This window comes from Hemiscyllium ocellatum, chromosome 7 (assembly GCF_020745735.1).
Source record: "Hemiscyllium ocellatum isolate sHemOce1 chromosome 7, sHemOce1.pat.X.cur, whole genome shotgun sequence".
NCBI classification, from domain to species: Eukaryota; Metazoa; Chordata; class Chondrichthyes; order Orectolobiformes; family Hemiscylliidae; genus Hemiscyllium; species Hemiscyllium ocellatum.
The window spans coordinates 79,238,187-79,260,001 of NC_083407.1; the positions used below are offsets into that span (position 1 = coordinate 79,238,187).

Below are 21,815 nucleotides of genomic sequence, written 5' to 3' on the forward strand. Positions count from 1 at the left end.
TGGAGGGTTTGAGCTGTAGGAAGAGGCTGAATAGACAATATTTTCCCTGCAATGTCAAAAAACTTTAGTTATGAAGAGATTGGATAGACTGGGGTTGTTTTCCATTGGAGCAGAGGAGAGTTGGGGAGAAGATGGAGTACATGATGGAGATGTATAAAATTGAGGGGCATAGGCAGGGTAGATAGGAAGGAAACTTTCTCCTTGGTAGAGGAAACAATGACCGGGTACTTAGCTTTCAGGTAAGGGGCAGGAAATTTACAGAGGATGTGAAGACAAAGATTTTCATGCAGAGGATGGTGGGAATCTGAAACTTAGTGAAGGTGTTTGAGACAAAAACCCTCAGTATTTTAGTGATATTTAGATATAGTCTTGTATGCCTTGGCATAGCAAGTATAAGGACAGAGTTCTGGAAAATGGGATTAGAATAGTTAGGTTGTTTTTGCCTAAAAGCCCTTTTTATACTGTAAACCTCTGTTTAAAGCCTTTGATTCAAATTGACAGTTTGAATTATTCCATTTCAACTTTTTTTTTGTTAAAGCAAAATCTGGTATGCTTTTGGATAAGCAACAGACCACTCCGTTAAAACCAAAACAAAGAGTTATGATCTATCAAGCAGAGTTCCCATCTAGGATCTGACTTGTCCGTTAATAATCTGTTAGGATCATAAATATAAACTTGAACCTCATTTTCAAGGAGACAATTTAAGATTTGAAACACCTGAAAGTCTCATGGTATTTTTAGTTTTTATAACAATCAAAATTGTCTTTAGAGCAGTTACCATTACAAAGGAAAATGTGATCTATTAATACAAAGTAGACAATTTTAAAAAACCATTTGCTGTCCAAAATAAACAAAGTTGATAGTGCCATGAGGTGCTTTGTTGGGGGTGACCAAATGCTTGATTCTGGACGTTTCACTGAAATGGCATCAAATCTTGACAACTTCTTGGAACTATATTACAGCTATTTTAAGGATAAATTGTGTATGCAACTGTGCATTTTTGAAAGTTTGTTCTACATTTATCCCCTGCAGAAACAGATTGTCCTGATCTGGTTTATACATGACTCAGCTAATTCTTATCGAAATAATCCAGCATGCCACTCCAAAATCTAAGAAATTGGTTGGCACAGACTTGGCAGGCTAAAAAGGCCAGTTCCTGCTATACTGTTTTATGTTTATTCTTGATTCGATCTCCAATTTACATTATTAGCAGACATGGTATCGATAGTCATTTGTGAACTGAACCAAAACTCAAGTTGTTTAACTTTTGCAAGAATATATTTCTAAAATGACAATTCAGTGCACAGTAAAAAAGCTGGTTAATTTCAGCACAACCTAAACATTATCAGAAAAATTTTCCTGTACTAAATTTGTAATACCATGTATGTGTTGCTGTGCATATTCCAAGGTCTAACTACATTAAACTGTTTTGCTTATCTTCCTTTTGGCATCTAATTTCCAACATGGAAAGGGATCTTCGCAAGAAAACAATCTAGCTATATTTATTTCGTATCGAAAGTTCCTGTAATTGTCTAGTGTATAAGTTAATCAGCCAGAGTGTGGAAAACACATGACTCTTTAAATATACTTGAATTTTAAGCCATACAATACCAAATTAAGAGTTTAACAGAAAAAAAAACTTGAGTACAGGATTAGATCCTTGAATAATCTTTTAATAATGGCCTTTCTGCTCCTTTCAAACTTATCAACCTTTGTAGTCAATTGCCTTCTACCACCATCTGAATTTAAACATGACATTACTTTTCAAAATGTGAACAAAGCTATAGGATAGTTAGGAATGTCAAAGTAGTTTGGAAATGAATTAGCACCCTTAAATTAAGGGGAAAAACCAACACCAAATACAAAAATAAATGTAATATAACAATGAATCACAGCAAAATATACATTTATCTCTCCAATACTTAACATTCAGTTTGCTGATTCTGAAATTCTGAATGGAGGGAAGCAGTCAGCATTCAATATACAGCATTAATAAGTCAATTAGCGAAGTTTTTAAAAATATCAGCCACAATACCATTAAGGTCAAAATTGTTTTGTTGTTTATAAGAATTAACTTTTCCCTCAAAGTTGTTTTATGTGCACAGAGATGTTGTGCATTTTTGGAAAAAAGTTAAAAAACAGTTTAAAAACTGATTTTTATATTTACCAATGCTAAACTCTACTTCAAATCAAACGTTCAAATGCACAGACCAAACATGTGGTCTTAGGTAATGGTTGCATTTCTACAATAACCATTCATCTTACTCCATTTATTTGTGTTGCCGCTAATCTTAAATGGTAGACTGCAAAATTTGCTAAATCAGCAGGCACAAATTGAAGTGTCAAAACTTTGGGCGGCTTATATAATTCCTTGCAGCAACTCTAAGAGTAATGCTATTGCAAGCAAAAAAAGCCTGAAAAAATCGCAAGACAACCTACTCCCAATACTGTATCAGTGTCACTATTAAATCAGCTAAGATTTGACCAAAAGCAACTGGGCTGATAATACTAATCTTTCTATCTGAAGCTAGTTAGCTCCCACTCACCATTTTTTTTCAGAAAACAAGCAACAGATCAAGAAATTAACATGAGAATTGTAAATGCTTGAACACTGACAAATTGACATCACCACTGAAACTAAATCAAGACAGATCAGTGGTACAGAATAGCTGACAATCAATTGGCAAACAAACTAAAATATGATCAGCCAAAATACATTACAAATCATAAGTTTTTCCAAAGTACAATTTCATAGTAATTCCCTTCAGCATAAACTATACATAGAAACTAGTACACAGCAGAGTATCACTTTTACAGATTGAGTGCATTTTGTCAAGTGACATTATATCTTACAGAAGAATGTATCCTACTATATATGTATTCCAAGCAATGAAGTATTTCATTTTGGTAACTGATAAAAGTGAAACCAGTAAACAACTGTTACTGGTATAATCCATGAAATGGATTACATTAGTTCACTGTATCAAGTGTTTACTTTGATTATCCACAAAATCTATCCCTGTACCATAATTTTCTTCATCTTCAAAAGAAAACAAAAGCAATCGTGTGCTTTTAATGAAGACTTAAGATGACAAAAATAATCTTAAAAGTCAATCTGCCAACCATCTTTTAATAATGGTAGTGGCATATTCCTCTGTACCTTATAATAAATTAGCAACAAGTTTTTCACTCCAAGTGTCCCAAGTTGCTGTACTTCTACACAATTCCTTTCTTTAATACACTTGTGCCAACTTCGTGAAGGTGTGCACAATTTCTTAAGTATAATAAAGCTCCTTGCAATTTTAAAGCTGGGCCTGCCCAGGTTCTTGAGGGAAGCTTTTTGGTGTTTATACCAATTACCATATTTCATTTGTCTTTCTCCTTTTACAAAACAAATGAAACTGTTTTTGAAATGGATACAAACAACGAAAATGGCAATAAGATATACAGACTGCTCAATACACTAGTTATAATTAACAGTACAGTAGATTACCAGCTTTAAAGTCTTCCCAGTAAATATTAACAAGCCAGTTAGAATATGGGTGATCACTTCCAAATTAGTATTTATTTATTCCAAGGATCCGAACACCATGTAGCTGAGGCAGCTTAGGAATCAACACTGTTAAGAGGGATGCTGTATTGACAATAAAATGCGTTGGGTCATATTTGGTATAAAAACTGGCCAAGAAATACCTGCAAGAAATAAAATATTTAGAAAACTCAATTGAAAAATAGCATAACATTTCCAGCAAAATAACAGTTTAACAAAAGTTCCTTGCTACAAATACCAATACAATATTTAGTCATTAAATTCTGCATCTCTGAAACTTTTAAAAGACGTTTGCGTGTATTTGTTAAATTTCTATTTTCCAATGTTTTTTATTTCTGCAACCAGCTACAAAAATAATAATAATTCAATTTGAAAACATGCTCTTTCAAATTTTTAGCTAGTCAGTCTGCTGAAAGTGAAGAGCACAGGGGAACAGATCAAAGATCTCTTTCCACCACCAGGCTGGTTACGGAGTGTTGGGAAAACCCTTTTTCATTTCAATTCAATTCTTCCCTTGTAAGAAATCTTCCTTCAATAAAAAAAGGAGCTGTCATAGATTTGAACATCTAATGTATGTTTCTATAATATATCATCTCCTACCATTATAAATTGTGTTTTATTAAACTTATTTTCAAAAATGTAATGTCCTAACAATGCTGGCCATAATCCAAATTGTGAACAGTACTAGCTGAATCAACTTTGGTGAGCTATTCAAACTAGAAGTGAATTTTGGCATCATCATTGCAAATCAAAGTCCATTAAAAGTGGAGTTACAGGTAGATAGGATAGTGAGGACTGTATTTGGTATGCATGCCTTTATTAGTGCATTGAGTATAGAGTTGGGAGGTCTTGTTGCAGCTGTACAGGACATTGGTTCGGCTACTATTGGAATACAACATGCATTTCTGGTCTCCTGCTGTAGGAACGATGTTATTAAACTTGAAAGGATTCACAAGGATGTTGCTTGGATTGGAGGGTTTGAGCTATAGGGAGAGGCTGAAAAGACAGAATATTTTCCCTGGAATGTCAGAGACATTATAGAGGTGTATAAAATCATGAGGGGCATGGACAGTGTCAGTAGAGAAGGTCTTTTCCCCAGGGTGGGAACTACAAGGCATACATTTAAGGTGAGCGAGGGGAAAGATTTAGAAAGGGACAACCGGGGCAAGTTTTTCACAGAGTGGAGCATGTATGGAACAAGCTGCCAGAGGAAGTGATGGAGACTGACACAACAACAACAACAACATTTAAAAAGCATCTGGATGGGTACATGAATAGGAAGAGTTTACAGGGATATGGGAAATGCTGGCAAATGGAACTAATTGATTTTAGGATATCTAGTTGCCATGGAGGAGTTTGACTGAAAGGTTTATTTCTGTGCTGTACATCTCTATGACTCTAACTTCCATCTCAACACACACTTAATGAGTTCTGAGTAAAAGGCACCTCTAGGTAACATTAATTATAACATGATTGAATTTTGCATCGTTTGATAGGGAAACAAATGGCTTAAGACTATTAATTAAAACTTATACAAGGGCAACAATGTGAGCATAAAAGCTAAGCAGCTGAAATTAATTAGGCTAACAGACATCTGTACAGAAGCATTTTCAGACATTTAAGGGGTATTTCAACATTCTCAGTACAACTAAATTCCTACTATAAAAGGAATAAAATCAAATAGCTTGTGGGAATTCAAGTATAGTCGATCAATTGACTCCCCTTTATCAAGCGTATGTATTACTCCTTCAAAAGATTTAAATAAATTGGTTAAACGGAATTTTCCTTTCATAGAACTATAATGACGCTCCCAGTTATCTGATGTCTTCTAAATACCAAATTATAACCTCCCTAATGATCAGGTCAAACAGCTCCCCACAACTAGTGGTTAGCACTGCTGCCTCACAGCGCCAGGGACCTGGGTTCAATTCCCGCCTCAGGCGACTGACTGTGTGGAGTTTGCACGTTCTCCCCATGTCTGCGTGGGTTTCCTCCGGGTGCTCCAGTTTCCTCCCACAGTCCAAAGATGTGCGGGTCAGGTGAATTGGCCATGCTAAATTGCCCGTAGTGTTAGGTAAGGGGTATATGTAGGGGTATGGGTGGGTTGTCGCTTCGGCGGGTCGGTGTGGACTTGTTGGGCCGAAGGGCCTGTTTCCACACTGTAAGTAATCTAATCTAAACTAACTGGCCTATAGATTCCTGTTACAAATACAGAATGATGCAGAAACTCAACTGGTCTGCAGATCTGTGGAGAGAAAAACAGAGTTTACGTTTTCAGTCTGTTATGTTTGTCCAGAAATGTCCCATTTTTTGCCTCCCTCCATTCTTCAACAGTGGGGTTATATCTGCCATTATCCATTTGAAAAATTAAAACCAAAGTATCCACTTCATTGACCACATCTCTTTTTACTTTAAAAGTATGCTAAGTTGAAATCCGTCACAACCCGGAGACCTAATCAACACACAACTCCACTACAAATATTCAATGATGCTTCCTCCACCTCCATCTGGGGATGATTTATCCAAAGTCTCTCAACTCAAAAAAAAATTATGTCCTTTAACAGCAAACCCGAATTTTAAAACAGTGACCCCAGTTCTTGACTCACCTACAAGAGGATATAGGTTTGAATTTTAATTTAGTTATACATTATCATGTAATTTACATTTTTTTTAAATGTCATGCTAAAGAAAGACAAAGTACAACCCATTTAATAAAGACAGCAGCTTGGGGTGTTCTCTTTGATGCAATCCTCAATTTCAGAACAATATAGAATCATAGAATCCCTACAGCAAGAAAAGAGGCCATTCAGTCCACCAGGTGTGCACCTACCCTCCGAAGAGCATCCCAACCAGACCCAGCTCCCCCACCCTATGCCTGAAATTCCACATTTACGATGTAGGCCCCAAATAGTCAATGAGAATTAGAGGAACAAATATACAGGGAGACTTAGAGGAGCAATATGTTGTCATTGTAGGGAATTTTAATTTTCCCAACATAGACTGGGACTGCCAGAGCATTAAGGGCTTAAACGGGGTGAAATTTGTTAAGCACATTCAGAAAAGTTTCTTCAAACGGTATAGAGAGGGTCCTACTCGGGATGGGGCAAAACCTGACCTACTCTTGGGAAGGACAGGTGATGCAGGTCACAGTGAGGGAGCACTTTGGGACCAGTGACCATAGTTATCAATTTTAAAATCGTTAAGAAGAGGGACAAAACTGGTCCACGCGTTAAAGTTCTAAAATGGGGCAAGGCAAATCAAACCCAGGTCCCTGCCATTGTGATACAGCTGCATTAACTACTGAGCCACCCTTGCTGCCCATTACCATTAATAAAATAGTGCGATGTTTTAAAGCAATAATCAAAACAACACAGGAGAGTGAATGAATTATGAAATACTTATGGTAGTGAGTTAACAAAACTGGGTTCTTACAGAATAATTGGTGAAATAGTAAGGAACTTTCTGGAAGATGTAAACTGTACTCCATAATCCAACTGTTCCCAGTGTGTCAGAAGTCTTGCCTTCCCTTGATCTGGTGTTTCAAAGGGTGTCCCTTTGACTGCATGCAAGAACACATACATCCCCTGTAGGTATGTAGAAGTCAGTTAAATTACAAATATCAAAATGACCAGATTACAACCAGAAACAAAGCTCAAAAATAACAGACTTGTTGCAGTTTAGCAATTCTCCCAGAGAAAAAAAAAACACGTTTTAATTCAGGAAACTAAGGAAAAATTAATATTTTAGCATTGCCTTTTGTTTATTACCTTTTGAAGTAAGATTATATCTTCAAGATTTTTTTGGGAAGAGAAGTTAAATGGTAATAAAAAATTATCAAAATAAAGCAGTTAGCATATTTAGCTAAATAAAAGTAAAATACTGCAGATACTGGAAATTTTAAACAAAACATATTCAGCTGGTCAATGTACCGTGTGGAGTGAAAAACCGAATGAACATTTCAGGTAAATGACCTTTGATTGGAACTCTTGATTGTACATCTTTCTATGTTTTTACAACCTCAACTAGTTTCCTTTGACATGAACACTTTGCAAATTAAGAACGGGCACTTGAAGGCCTCAAAATGGTTGGTGTCAAAATGAAAATGTCACTGGCATAGGAGACGGTCTTCTGAGAATGAGGCTCAGCATCAAAGTAGAAATAGCTTTCTGACTTTACACCTAACCATGCTATACTGGGCTTTAACTACTCAAATATACTGAATAGGAGACCATTCAGGCCATCATGACCAGAGTGATTGAAAAAAGTTAACAAACGCAATTCTCCTTATAATTTTGGTCGATAGGACTACAGGCTGCAGCACATAGAATAAATATCCAATCTATTTTTAAAAGCAATAAAGCTTCTAATGTTATTACCCTTATAGGCAGTTAGTTCCAGATCCCAGCATCTTTTGAATTAAAAGGTTTCTCTTTAACTGTTCTTTAATTCTTCTTCCAATTACTTTGAATCCATTTCCTGATGACACACCACTATTCTACCAAGGGAAGCTTGTCTTTCCTATCCACTCTATCACAGTTCCTCAATTTTATACACCCAATTCTCTCCCAGGCCTCCTCTGGTGCACAGAAAATAATTTCAGCCAATCTTTGCCATTTTTCTTTCAATTCTGGAAACAACATAACAACAAATATTTGTTTGGGCCTCTACTATAATTGAAGGTTCCCAAAGTGATTCACAGGAATGTTGTAAGACAAAATACAGAGATATCAGAGCAGATAGCCAAATGCCTGGGTTAAGAGATATGTTTAGGAAGTGTTTTAATGAACAAAAAGTGAAGTAGAGGGGTGGACAGGAGGATTTCCAGAGCTTGGGGATCAATGAGAAATATAATTGGGAATGCACACGAGGCCAGAATTAGCAGAGACCTTGGCTTGTGTGGGTGGAATAGATTGTAGAAACGCAGAGGAGCAAGGTGATTTTTTTTCACCTAAAAGCAAGAATAAGAATTTTAAAATCAAGACATTGTTTTACTGAGTGCCAATATAGAGAGGAAAGCACAGGTTTGTTGGGGAAACAAACTCGTTGTGTTTTAACAATGAGTAGTAAAGAAACAGTGCTGTTATGAGGGATGTGTGTGGGTCTGTATGTAGAATGTAAATCTCAATTCTACCTTTCCTAGTGCAATCACTAAGTGGGTTTCTTTTGTCCCCACAGCTATGGCATAACCTCCTTGCTTTTATGGAACTTGAAAGGCTTCAGAAAAGATTAACAAGAACGTTGCCAGGGTTGGAGCTACAGGGAGAGGCTGAACAGACTGGGTCTGTTTTTCCTGGAGCTTCGGAGGCTGAGGGGTGATCTTATAGAGGTTTACAAAATTATGAGGGGCATGGATAGGGTAAATAGGCAAAGTCCTTTCCCTGGGGTCAGGGAGTCCAGAACTAGAGGGCATAGGTTTAGGATGAGAGGGGAAAGATATAAAAGAGACCTACGGTGCAGCTTTTTCACATGGAGGCTGGTACGTGTATGGAATGAGCTGCCAGAGGAAGTAGTGGTGGCGGCTGGTACAATTGCAACATTTAAGAGGCATTTGGATGGGTATATGAATAGGAAGGGTTTGGAGGGATATGGGCCGGATGCTGGCAGGTGGGACTAAATTGGGTTGGCATATCTGGTCGGTGTGGACAGGTTGGACCGAAAGGTCTGTTTCCATGCTGTACAATTCTACAACTCTAAATAAAGTAAAACGTTTCCCATAGATGTTTACCACCATATGTCCCTAATCTGCTACAGAGGGATTGTCTTATGAGTAAAGGCTAAAAATGAGAGGTCATCTCATTGAAACATAGGATCCTTAAGGGGCTTGACAAGTTAAATGCTGAGAGAATGTTTCCCCTCATGGGAGATTCTAGAGGGCATAGTCTCAGAATAGAGGGGTGCCAATCTGAGATTGAGATGAGGACAAATTTCTTCTTTTAGAGGATTGAGAGCCTTTAGAACTCCTCAGTGCACTATAGGAAAGTGTATATTTAAGACTGAGATAGGTAGATTTGGGATCAGTTAGGGAATTAAGGGTTTTAGGGAAAGGGCAAGGAAGTTGTTGTGAGGAATATCAGATCAGCCACAGTCTTACTGACTGGTGAAGCAGGCTCAAGGAGTCAAATGGCCTATTCCTATTCCAATTTCTTATCGTCTTAATCATCTCTCCTTAATTTAAGTTTAAATTATTGATATATAACATGAAAAACAAAAGGACCTTGAAGTGGGCTCCACAGAAACTTACTGGAAAAATGCCTCCAGTCACAAAAACTGCTCCATTGGCAGGAAGCAAAACAGAAGTGGTTAATGATTTAGTTTTTTTAACTGAATTGTACTTTTCCTTGGAATTCTAAGGTATTTCATATTTATGACCAGTCTACCATATGGAACCCAGTGGAAAAGAAATTTCTAAAATCCACCTATACTGCATTAAAAGTAGTACTGTCATGAAGCTCCCACATTTTCTCAAAAACATATCAAATCAGTGACAAGCAAGTTTCCCTCAAATCTGTGCAAAACTTTCCTTGATCGATTAGTATCTAAATTATTAATTCATCCAAATTTTTTTTCCCAAATACTTTTCCACCATTACGTTTAGGCTGTCTATCCTGGAATTGGGTTTATCCCTTCCGCCTTTTTAAGCATTAGCAGTTATTATGATCAGAAGCAGTTCTCTGGCAACATGCTTGTAGAGATGTCATCAAAACAAAGTTTTTGCCATGATCTTTTGTACTTTGCTTAAAAACTTCATTCATGGGATATGATTGTTGCTGGGTATGGCCTTTTCTAATTGCTGTAAAGGCACCAGTTCTTTATGAAGTTCAAATTCTATGGAATCTGTTTCACCACCTACCACGGTGGGATTCAAACCCATATCACCCAGAACCTTAGCCTGAGATTCTAGATTGCTGCCCATATGTTACCATTACACCACCACCTCTTTCAGGGGCAATTATTCAGGCCTGGTGATTTATAAATGTTCAAAAATGTGAAATCCCTTTATCTCTTTTTATTCCATTTCACATTCTGCCTCCTCAACTAATGCCTACAATGTTTACTTCTTATGAAGGCAGGCATTAAGAACCAAATTTACTGTCTCCACAAACAGGTTACCATTTAATCTCAAATAGGCCCTACCTTGTTTACTATTCTTGTTATTCTTTATTTAATAATTTCTTTGGGATTTCCTTGTTTTTACTTGTCAATACTTTTAATGTCCTCTTTGCATACCAATTTTCCTCTTTAATGCCATTCTCTACTTTTACTATACTTTCTCTAGGCTGTCTGCTATATTTGTCTTATTGGACATTAGTTCCACTTTCATTGCCTTTTTCTTCACCTGCACACTCCTGCAAATCTGGAAGGTGGGGAATCATCTAGATTTGGGAGTCCCACATGTTCTTTATAGGAATAGATTTATTCTCAATCCTCCTTGAAAACCTTCCACTGCCCTGAAATTGATTACCCTTAAATAACTATATCCAATATACTTTTGCAAGGTTACTAAAAACAGCCTCAAATGAAAATATTTCTGTTTCCTTTTCCATAAAAACAATAAGGTAAACCACGAATCCAGACCTGAACTGCCGTGCTCTTCCAGCACCACAAATCCAGACCTGAACTGCTGTGCTCTTCCAGCACCACTAATCCAGAGGCTCTCTGCCTTTATTCTTGATGAAGGGCTTTTGCCCGAAACGTCGATTTTACTGCTCCTCGGATGCTGCCTGAACTGCTGTGCTCTTCCAGCACCACTAATCCAGAGGCTCTCTGCCTTTATTCTTGATGAAGGGCTTTTGCCCGAAACGTCGATTTTACTGCTCCTCGGATGCTGCCTGAACTGCTGTGCTCTTCCAGCACCACTAATCCAGAATCCAATCCCTCTGCTCCAATCCCAACCTCACCATCAAGCCAGCAGATAAAGTGGGCGCAGTGGTAGTCTGGTGCACTGACCTCTACACCGCTGAAGCCAAACGCCAACTCGAGGACACCTCTTCCTACCGCCCCCTCGACCATGACCCCACCCCCCCATCATCACCCAGACCATACAGAACCTCATCACCTCAGGAAATCTCCCAACCACAGCTTCCAACCTCAGTCCGGGAACCTCGCCCTGCCCAGTTCTACCTCCTTCCCAAGATCCACAAGCCTGACCACCCTGGCTGACCCATTGTCTCAGCATGCTCCTGCCCCACTGAACTCATTTCTACCTACCTCGACACTCCCCTATCCCGCCTAGTCCAGGAACTCACCACATACGTTCGAGACACCAACTGTGCCTTCCACCTCCTCCAAGACTTCCATTTCCCCGGCCCCCAACGCCTCATCTTCACCATGGATATCCAATCCCTCTACACCTCCATCCACCATGACCAAGGCGTCCAAGCCCTCCATTTTTTCCTCTCCCGACGTCCTCAACAGTACCCTTCCACCGACACTCTCATTTGTTTGGCCGAACTGATCCTCACCCTTAATTTCTCCTTTGAATCCTCCCACTTCCTCCAGACCAAAGGGGTAGCCATGGACACACGTATGGGCCCCAGCTATGCCTGTCTCTTTGTTGGCTACGTAGAACAGTCGATCTTCCATAATTACACTGGCACCACTCCCCACCTCTTCCTCCGCTACATTGATGACTGCACTGGCACCACCTCGTGCTCCCGCGACGAAGTTGAGCAATTCATCAACTACACCAACACATTCCACCCTGACCTTAAAATTTACCTGGACCATCTCTAACACCTCCCTCCCCTTCCTGGACCTCTCCATCTCCATAAATGACGACCGACTTGACACTGATTTTTTTTACAAACCCACCGACTCCCACAGCTACCTGGATTACACCTCTTCCCACCTCTTGGCAAAAATGCCATCCCGTATTCCCAATTCCTCTGTCGTATCTTCTCCCAGGAGGACCAGTTCCACCACAGAACACACCAGATGGCCTCCTTTTTTAGAGACCTCAATTTCCCTTCCCACGTGGTTAAAGATGCCCTCCAACGCATCTCGTCCACATCCCACACCTCCGCCCTCAGACCCCACCCCTCCAACCGTAACAAGGACAGAATGCCCCTGGTGCTCATCTTCCACCCTACCAAGCTTCGCATAAACCAAAACCTTCCACCACCTCCAAAAAGACCCCACCACTAGGGATATATTTCCCTCCCCACCCCTTTCCACCTTCCGTAAAGACCGTTCCCTCTGTGACTACCTGGTCAGGTCCACAGCCCCCTACAACCCCACCATCCCATCCTGGCATCTTCCCCTGCCACCGCAGGAACTGCAAAATCTGTGCCCACACCTCCTCCCTCACCTCCATCCAAGGCCCTAAAGGAGCCTTCCACATCCATCAAAGTTTTACCTGCACATCCACTAATATCATTTATTGTATCCGTTGTTCCCAATGCTCTCCTCTACATTGGGGACTGGACACCTCCTAGAAGAGCGCTTTAGGGAACATCTCCGGGACACCTGCAACAATCAACCACACCATCCTGTGGCCCAACATTTCAACTCCCCCTCCAACTCTGCCGAGGACATGGAGGTCCTGGGCCTCCTTCACCGCCGCTCCCTCACCACCAGATGCCTGGAGGAAGAACGCCTCATCTTCCGCCTCGGAACACTTCAACCCCAGAGCATCAATGTGGACTTCAACAGTTTCCTCATTTCCCCTTCCCCCACCTCATCCTAGTTCCAGACTTCCAGCTCAGCACTGTTCCCCATGATTTGTCCTACCTGCCTATCTTTTGTTCCACCTATCCCCTCCCCCATTCACCTATTGCACTCTATGCTACTTTCTCCCCACCTCCACCCTCCTCTAGCTTATCTCTCCACGCTTCAGGCTCTCTGCCTTTATTCCTGATGAAGGGCTTTTGCCCAAAACGTCGATTTTAGTGCTCTTCGGATGCTGCCTGAACTGCGGTGCTCCTCCAGCATCACTAATCCGTAAAAACAATAAGTCTATTTGAATTGTGATCACCACCAAAATGCTATCCCCAATACCCTTCAAACTACCTAGCTTCATTTCGTAAAGTTAAATCCAGAATTGTTACCTCGCTTGTTGGGCTTGCCATGTTTAGCTAAAAGTCTTTAGTTCGATCATCTTAACCAAGTAGAAAGAAATGTGGAGACAAGTACTTCCTAATTTGACTTGAAAATGTAAAACAAAATTTTAAAAACACTAACTAGTTGAACGTAGACCTTTTATCCCCCAGAAATGTTGGAACAATAGAAGCAACTGAAATGGATGGGTCAAGCACTCACAGAACCAGGATTTTCCCCCCTAGTTTTATCATCCAGGAGTGGTTGATCTTGAAGCTCTAATTCCTCTGTTACAGCTAAATATTTGGGGTTCTCTTCCAGCTATTAAAATTGCATGCAAGAGAATTGCATATTTTACTGAATTTAACTTTGCTAAGGGTGTGTTTATGGCATATTACTATACTGGAAACGTTAATTATAGTAATTAATATTATTTTGTCAAACATTTCAATAGTTACAGTTAAGCCAATTATTTTAAATTTTCTGCATTTTAATTAGTGTGAGAATAAAGTGTGGTTTGTGTTAAGCCTGGTAGTTTTACCAATCAAACTACACCCAGAACACAATGCCGTTAAAATAACAAAAACACTAGGGTCTAGACTGTCGTCTTAATATATTTTGTGGGGATTTGGTTTGGTCCATAACACTTCCAACAAGCATTATTCCAAAATAATAAATGCATTTATTCCTGTCCATGGCTATATTAATTAATTATTTCAAATAAATAATCAAAATTTGATTCAGAACAACTTCAAAAATAAAATGGCACAAGTTATTTATCTCCAACTACAAATAATCATCCTCATCTTATAACAATCACATTTGGCTGTAGTTACTGAATTTAATTGCGTAGGTTTTCCCCATTTGCGCATCAAGTGTTAAGAAGGTGTTTCGCTTATTATTTTACCTCATGTCTAAAGGATTGTGAATCCTTTCCAACCAAACCTTGAAGGAAAACTTTGAATTTGATTCTTGGACATTAGCAATAATTTCTATGAAATGATCTTTATAACAAGTGCCATGGACATAAGTGGTCAGTTACTCACCAAGTTGTGAATTACGTTTGTTAAAGTCCACACAACAGGAACAGTGAAGAATGGAATGCTCAAGAGCACGATATGAAGCATTCCAACACCAAGTGCATATGTCAGCCATATTCCACGGCTGTTCATTACTCTTGTGTTAGGATTCACTTCACTGTGTGCAACACCAACATTCATCTTTATACCTGCAAGCATTTAAAAAAAAAAGAATTCCTTGAAATAAAGTATTTATATTTATTTGAATCAGACAAAGGACTTAATAGCTGAAAGCCTCAATTTGTTAAGATACTTAAAAGGACTAATGCTGTATAGGATCCAATTGGTAGGAGTTCCCTCAATTTTTAAACCACTCTTTCTTCCTATCCATTCTCATTTTTGTAATTCATTCCAAAAAGGTGCAGGTTAGATGAACTGACAATGCTAAATTGCCCATAATGTTCTGGGGTGTGTCGGTTAGGTGCACTACAGGTCTGAGTCCACAAGGGATTCCCTGAGCTGCCTCAAATCTGTATTTTAACAGTTAGGTGCACTAGTCGGGAATAAACATAGAGCAGTAGGGTAATGGGTCTGGGTGGGATACTCTTTAGAGGGTCGGTATGGACTTGTTGGGCCAAAGGGCCTATTTCCACACTGTAGGAATTCTAAATCATTGGATGATGTCATTAACAAGGTCAATATCCACTATCCATTCTCAATTTCCCTTGAAAATGAAAAGCTTGCTAGGAGATATCAGAAGGGAGTCGAGAATCAATGACGTAACGTGTAGGCCAGATCAGGTAAAGATAGCAAATTTTCTTCCTCAAAAAGGACATTAATGAATCAGATGGGTTTTTTTTAAAACAATTGGCAATTTCATGATCACCTTTATTGAGACCAGCTTTCAGTTCCACATTTTATTAATTATTGTAAATTTCAATGTCAGCTGCCATGATGAGTCCAAGCACCCATGAGCTTAGGTCTGTGGTTTATTAGTTCATTCCATTACCACTGCATTATAACTGGCAACATTGTTACCCCCAAAGTTTATGAATGCACACAGAATATTTGTGGCATAGAAATAAAAATCCCAGGACTTTTCACTAATGATGTTTTAATATAACTGTGAAATACTATGTCCAATGCTGCAAGGCATACTGATATCTTGATGTAAATTGTGCATGCTATGTATTTTATAGGAAGCCATAATTTACCTGATATTGCATGTTATTGATCCGGTGAAATGCAAAATTTGAGAACTGATGTGATGAGGAAAAGCAAACCGTACAGCAAAAGGTGATTTGAGCCACTCTTTCGTCTTGGATCCTTGTGAGAACAACTCAAAGCCAATCCTACTGCCCTGTTTTGTCTCCAACATAATTTTTGTTTTGCCGCCAATGTTTGTCTTGTTTTTTTCTATGAAAGAAAGCAATGTTCTCCATGCTATGACAAAGAATTCCACATTCCAAAGACTTATTGCATAAAAGGTACTTCTTATAACCTCTATCACCACTTTGGTTTTAATTTTAAATTAATAACCTGATCTGACACTGCAACCAGAGCACCTTGATATTTTTACTGTACATACTCTAAGGCTTAAAATCTATTTTCTATAACCACTCAGAGCAATCTAACTTGTTCAAACAATGTTCAAATTTACTTTCATCCATGTATATTCCTACCTATAAAACCCAATGTGCCAGCCAAATGTTTGGTTTAATCTCCCTGAAACTGAAAGTCGTTATGCACATGGAACACCCACATCCCAATGTTCATCTGCATTCATCAGCCTCACTACACTGAATGTATGCTGCCACTTTGCTTTCTTCAAAATGTATAACCACCACACTTAAAATTGATTCTACCAGATGAACTTAAGTACATCTTCCTGAGGCTTTTACGTTCATTGTTCCCCACCCACCAACCAAGATAGAATAGAGATACAACAGCATTAGAGGCAGTTGAGAGAAGGTTCACTAGGCTGATAGCAGATATAGAGGGACTGTCTTATGATGAGAGGTTGAGTAGACAGAAGAATGAGTGGTGATCTTATTGAAACATACAAGATTTTTAGAGGATGCAAAAAAGGTTGTTTACCCTTGTTAAAGAGTCTAGGACCAGAGGGCATTATCTTAGAATAAGAGGTAGCACATTTAAAACACAGATAAGGAGGAATTTCTTGTCTGAGGGTAGAGAATCTGTAGATTTCTTTATCGCAACTGGCTGCTGAAGCTGGGTCATTAAGTATATTCAAAACTGAGATAGACAGATTTTTAATCAGTCATAGGGAAAAGAAAAGTGGAGTTGAGGTTGGTCAGATCAGCTGTAATCCCATTGAATGGTGGGATGGACTTGACAGATCAAATATCACACTTCTGCTTCTGTGTTTTATGATCTAATCTTCTTCCCATTACACCATAATGTTCAATTCTACCATGACTTAAAAGACAATGTAAGGAAGAAAAGCAAGTTGTTAGACATGATTGATATGACCCAACCCCATATACTGGTCTTGGTCCTGTATACATTTTTTTTTTGTTTGCCATTGGTATAAAAGAACATTTGACAGTATCAATTGCTCTTTGAAGATGAGTTCCAAACTTCTATCACCCTCTGTATAAAGAAACATTTTGTAAGCTGCTCCTGAAATGGTTTAGCCACCTCTCCCTCTCTCTCGATCATACCCTCTAATCACTTCATAGAATAGAATCCCTATAGTATGGAAACAGGCCCATGGCCTGACAAGTCAACACCAACCCTCTGAAGAGTATCCCACCCAAACTCATTCCTCTACATTTACCCCTAATCTACACATCCCTGAACACTGAGCAATTTAGCATGGCCAATTCACCGAACCTACACATCTTTGTATTGTGGGAGGAAAACCAGAGCACTCGGAGAGAACCCATGCAGACACGGGGAGAATGTGCAAATTCCACAGTCACCAGAGGCTGGAATCGAACACGAGTCTCTGGCGCTGTGAGACTGCAGCGCTAACCACTGAGCCACCGTGCCATTCTATTCTATGAGTCCCCAACTACAGACTTTCTGTCGAAAGTTGAGATCCTCACAGGATCTTATTAGTCACATCCTTTTGATAAGAAAAGCTGTCCATTATCTCTACGCTGTATCTTTCCACACTTGTAATGATTTTAGGTGTAAGGAAATTTAATTATGTGAATAAATTGGAACAGCTGGCATTTGTTTCCTTGGGGAGGAGGAAACAAGGAGAGTTGAGAAAACTGTTCAAAATCATGAGGGGCCAAGGACTAGAGAACAGATCAAAGGAGATTAATTGAGAAAAGAACCAAAACTGAAATGAGGAAACTGTTTGTTTCACAAAAAATTATGATAATCTAGCAGTAAGAAGATGATATCACATTAAATTAAAACTTTCAATAGGAGTTAGAGGAAAATAAGATGCAGGGCTATAAAGAAGGGTTGGACAGTGGTGCTACTTGAATTGCTCTTGCAGAAACACCGCACAGACTTGACAGGTTAAATCGCCCCAGTCTTTGCTGTAATTTTTCTGATTTCCCATCATCATTCAGTTAATTTGATGGAAAGGTTACTAAATGGGTTAGATTGGGACTGAACTTTACCCTTTCCCAGGCTAGCATCATCTTACTAGCCTTTCTTCAATTTTACATTGAATCTAACTACTTTCAGTTATCTTACCAGCATCAACTTTCGCTGCTTGATTCTGGGAAGTAAATTTCTCACTTTGTCAGATGAGGGTAATGACCTGAAATGAAAACTGTACTCCTAACTTAAAACTTCAATACCACCAGCAAACCCCTGACCTTACTTCAGCTGTCAACATATCCTTTCAGTCCTCTATTAATCACCTGAATTATCTTTACCCTGTTTTAAATTGAGATTTCACCTGATGTCATTGCCCTGTTACTCTGGTATATATCAAAGTTTATTGTTAATGATAGCCTTGGGTCGGTGATTGAAAACTCATTTCCCAATCAGAATGTTATGGGTTGAAGTCCACCATCTGAGACTTTAGTACATAAAGTAGTTTGATATCTCAGTGAGGTAATGTGTTCCACTGTGAAAAACTATTTTAGCTGACACTGAACTTTGAGCCCAATTCGTGGCACTACTCAAAGACCGAGTCCCTTCAGTGCCCTGGCTAGGATTTATCCCTCAATCAATCAACACAACAAAACGTATCATCTTGTCATTGCTATGCACAGATTCGCTGCTCAAATATTCTACATCGCAACAGTGGATGCTTAGTGTATCTAACTCTGAGCCAGGAGACCTAGAATCAAGTCCCACCTGCTTCAGAGGTCACAGTCATAGCTCTACAGCAGAGAAACATATCCTTCAGTACAACCTGTCCACACTGACCAAATATCTTAAATTAATCTAGTTCCATTTGCCTCATATCCCTCTAAACCTTTCCTATTCATGTATCCATCCAGATGCCTTTTAAATGTTGTAATTTTACCATCCTCCACCACTTCCTCTGACAGGTCATTCCATATACACACTACCCTGTCCATGAAAAAGTTGTTCCTTGGGTCCCCTTTAAATCTTTCCCCTCTCACCTTAAACCTATGCCCTCCTGTTCTGAACTCCCCTACCCTGGGAAAAATACCTTGGCTATTTAACCTATCTTAAATGATTTTATAATCCTCTAAGGCCACCCCTCAGCCTTGGACAATCCTGGGAAAATTGCCTCAGCCTATTCAGCCTGTCCTTATAGCTCAAGCCCTCCAACCCAGGAACATCCTCGTGAATCCTTTCTGAACCCTTCAAATTTTTGAACATCTTTCCCTAGCAGGGAGGTCAGAATTGAACTCAGCATGCCAAAAGTGGCTTAACCAATGTCCTGTATAACCACAGCATGATATCTCAACTCCTACACTCAAATGCGCTGAACAATAAAGGCAAGCTTACCAAATGCCTTCTTCACTACCCTGTCTACCTGCGATTCCACCTTCAAGGATGTAGTTGTTTTTAAGGATCTACCATTAAGTATATACATCCTGCCCTGATTTGCCTTACCAAAATGCAACAGCTCACATTTGTCAGCCTATCGCCCCAGTGTACTCAATTTTTACTGTCCAGTACACCACCAATTTTGGTGTTATCTGCAAACTTACTAACCATTGCTCTCACATTCACAGCCAAATCATTTTGCATGAATGACAAAAAGCACTGGACCAGCAATGATCCTTGCAACACATTGCTGGTCACAGGCCTCCAGTCCAAAACCACCCTCAAATGTGGAGGTGCTGGTGTTGGGTTGGGGTGTCATATGACACTAGGTTTATTTGAAATCACAAGCTTTACGAGTGTAGTCCCTTTGTCAGGTGAAATGCAATGAAAGCACACAGAACACAAAATGTATGGGCAGAGATATCAAAAGATCACACAATTGGTGTGAGTAGAGTGTCAAATAATACTTCTCTGCAGGTGACCAAAGAGTGTTAGACTCTTAAAGTGCCAGTAGCTGAACAACAACCAAAGAGAAAACCTATAATCTAGTTAAATGATACAGAGAGATAATTATCTGCCCTTAATCTCTCTGCCCATAAATTGTGTTGTGCGCTTCCTTCTCACTTCACTTGACAAAATGGCAATGCTTCAAAAGCTTGTAATTTCAAATAAATCTGTCAGACTACAACCTGGTGTCATGTGACTCCTGATTGTCCACCTTTCAAGCTAAATTTGTATCCAAATAGCTAGCTTACCCTGGATTCCATGCTATGTAACCTTGCTAACCAGTCTACTCTGTAAAATGCCTTGAAATCCATATAGACAAAATCTACCAAGATTGGGTTGGGTTATCTGGTCGGCATGGATGGGTTGGACCAAAGGATCTGTTTCCATGCTGTACATCTCTATGACTCTATGGCTTCATCAGCATCAGTCAGAAGGGGAATGGAACTGGGTGTGTTACTCTTCGGAGGGTCGGTGTAGACTGGTTGGGCCAAATGGCCTGTTTCCACACTGTAGGGAATCTAATTAATCTAATCTTCTTTGTCACTGATAACATCTCTGAACAGGTTGATATAGAAAATATCTACAACAGTTGATGGATTTTCAAAGTATCTCTGTGTAGACAGCACTTCAGGTTAGTTGAGAAATGCACAACAAATGTGATTTCATTTCTTTCCTCTCCCTCTCATTTTCAATGCTTGGTAGAATATCTTAACACAGAGAACATTATCTAATAGTTCTTTAATAACGCAGCTGCACACTTTTTTCCTCAAATGGTTTGGATGAGGCGTTTTAACTTTCAAGTCTAAACGTACACAGTTCAGTTATAACTGCTATTACACTACAGTTATTAATGCCTTCACATTTATTGTTTAGTGTTGTATTATTGCAGAAATACTGCTTAATCCAGACTCTAAAGATATCATTGCGTCTTGTAAAAGTAAAATCTGCACTCCTTACCAAAAACTTAAACTGGTTTCATGTTCCATACTCCGGTTAAAGATTTTAAAATCTTAAAAAGGTACCGAACTACGTAGATTCACAAATATCCAAAGCAAAAAGAGCTGGCAATTCTTAAAAAAAATAAATTTTAAAAGGCCATCCAACAGCCACACGTCCCCAAAATCTAGAACAAAAAAGGCAAGTTGTATTGTTTGTGTCTACACTTTTACTGTTTAAGCGAAAGGAAACTCCCATCAATCTGAAATACGATCACAGTCTACGGCTGATCTGACATCTTGCCAACTGTACTGTACTTCCGATATCATTGTCAGGAGGGAAATAAAATAAATACTTATGTCTACCTCAATACAGAATTTTGTCATCATTGGCTATGCAATTAGATTATGACATTCATTACCTAATATACGAAGCTGACGATCAAACTAACCCAACAACGCCGACTTTAAAGCCGCCAAAACCTTATGCAACCTGCAATCAGACCAGCGACTTATGTTGAAAGGGGAAAGCAGCCATAAACAAAAGGCCACGAAGAACAACGGGGAAACAAAAAAGGGGACTCACAGAGCCCAGAAATCACCGGGAGAAGACAGGCAGGAGTGAGGGCGATGCAGGCAGCTCAATTTTGGGTGATCACTACCGCAGCGATGTCCACAACTCAAAGTCATACACCCCACGGCCTCGGACCCAGCTTCCAGGGAGATAGATGGAAACAGAAGCGCCAACGGAAGTTATGCAACGTCACCTGAGTGACAGACACGACCGCCGGGGACATCCAACCAGCGACTGAC

General features: G+C 39.4%; 1 protein-coding gene across 4 annotated transcripts; it reads right to left on the reverse strand.

Moving 5' to 3' along the window:
- Window positions 1-1,652: 1,652 nt before the first annotated feature.
- ormdl1 (ORMDL sphingolipid biosynthesis regulator 1) lies at window positions 1,653-21,753 on the reverse strand. 4 transcript variants are annotated; one of them, XM_060827366.1, is made up of 5 exons: window positions 21,589-21,753; window positions 15,819-16,020; window positions 14,632-14,813; window positions 6,983-7,134; window positions 1,653-3,693 (listed from the first exon to the last, which is right to left on the reverse strand). In XM_060827366.1, the coding sequence occupies exons 3-5, from the start codon at window positions 14,803-14,805 to the stop codon at window positions 3,558-3,560; spliced, it is 462 nt and encodes a 153-aa protein (XP_060683349.1). In that variant the 5' UTR covers window positions 14,806-14,813; window positions 15,819-16,020; window positions 21,589-21,753; the 3' UTR covers window positions 1,653-3,557. The 4 variants fall into 4 exon arrangements, with proteins under 4 accessions (XP_060683349.1, XP_060683348.1, XP_060683350.1 ...); XM_060827365.1 differs by lacking the exon at window positions 15,819-16,020; XM_060827367.1 differs by lacking the exons at window positions 15,819-16,020; window positions 21,589-21,753 and adding an exon at window positions 21,425-21,526.
- Between the last annotated feature and the right edge of the window lie 62 nt (window positions 21,754-21,815).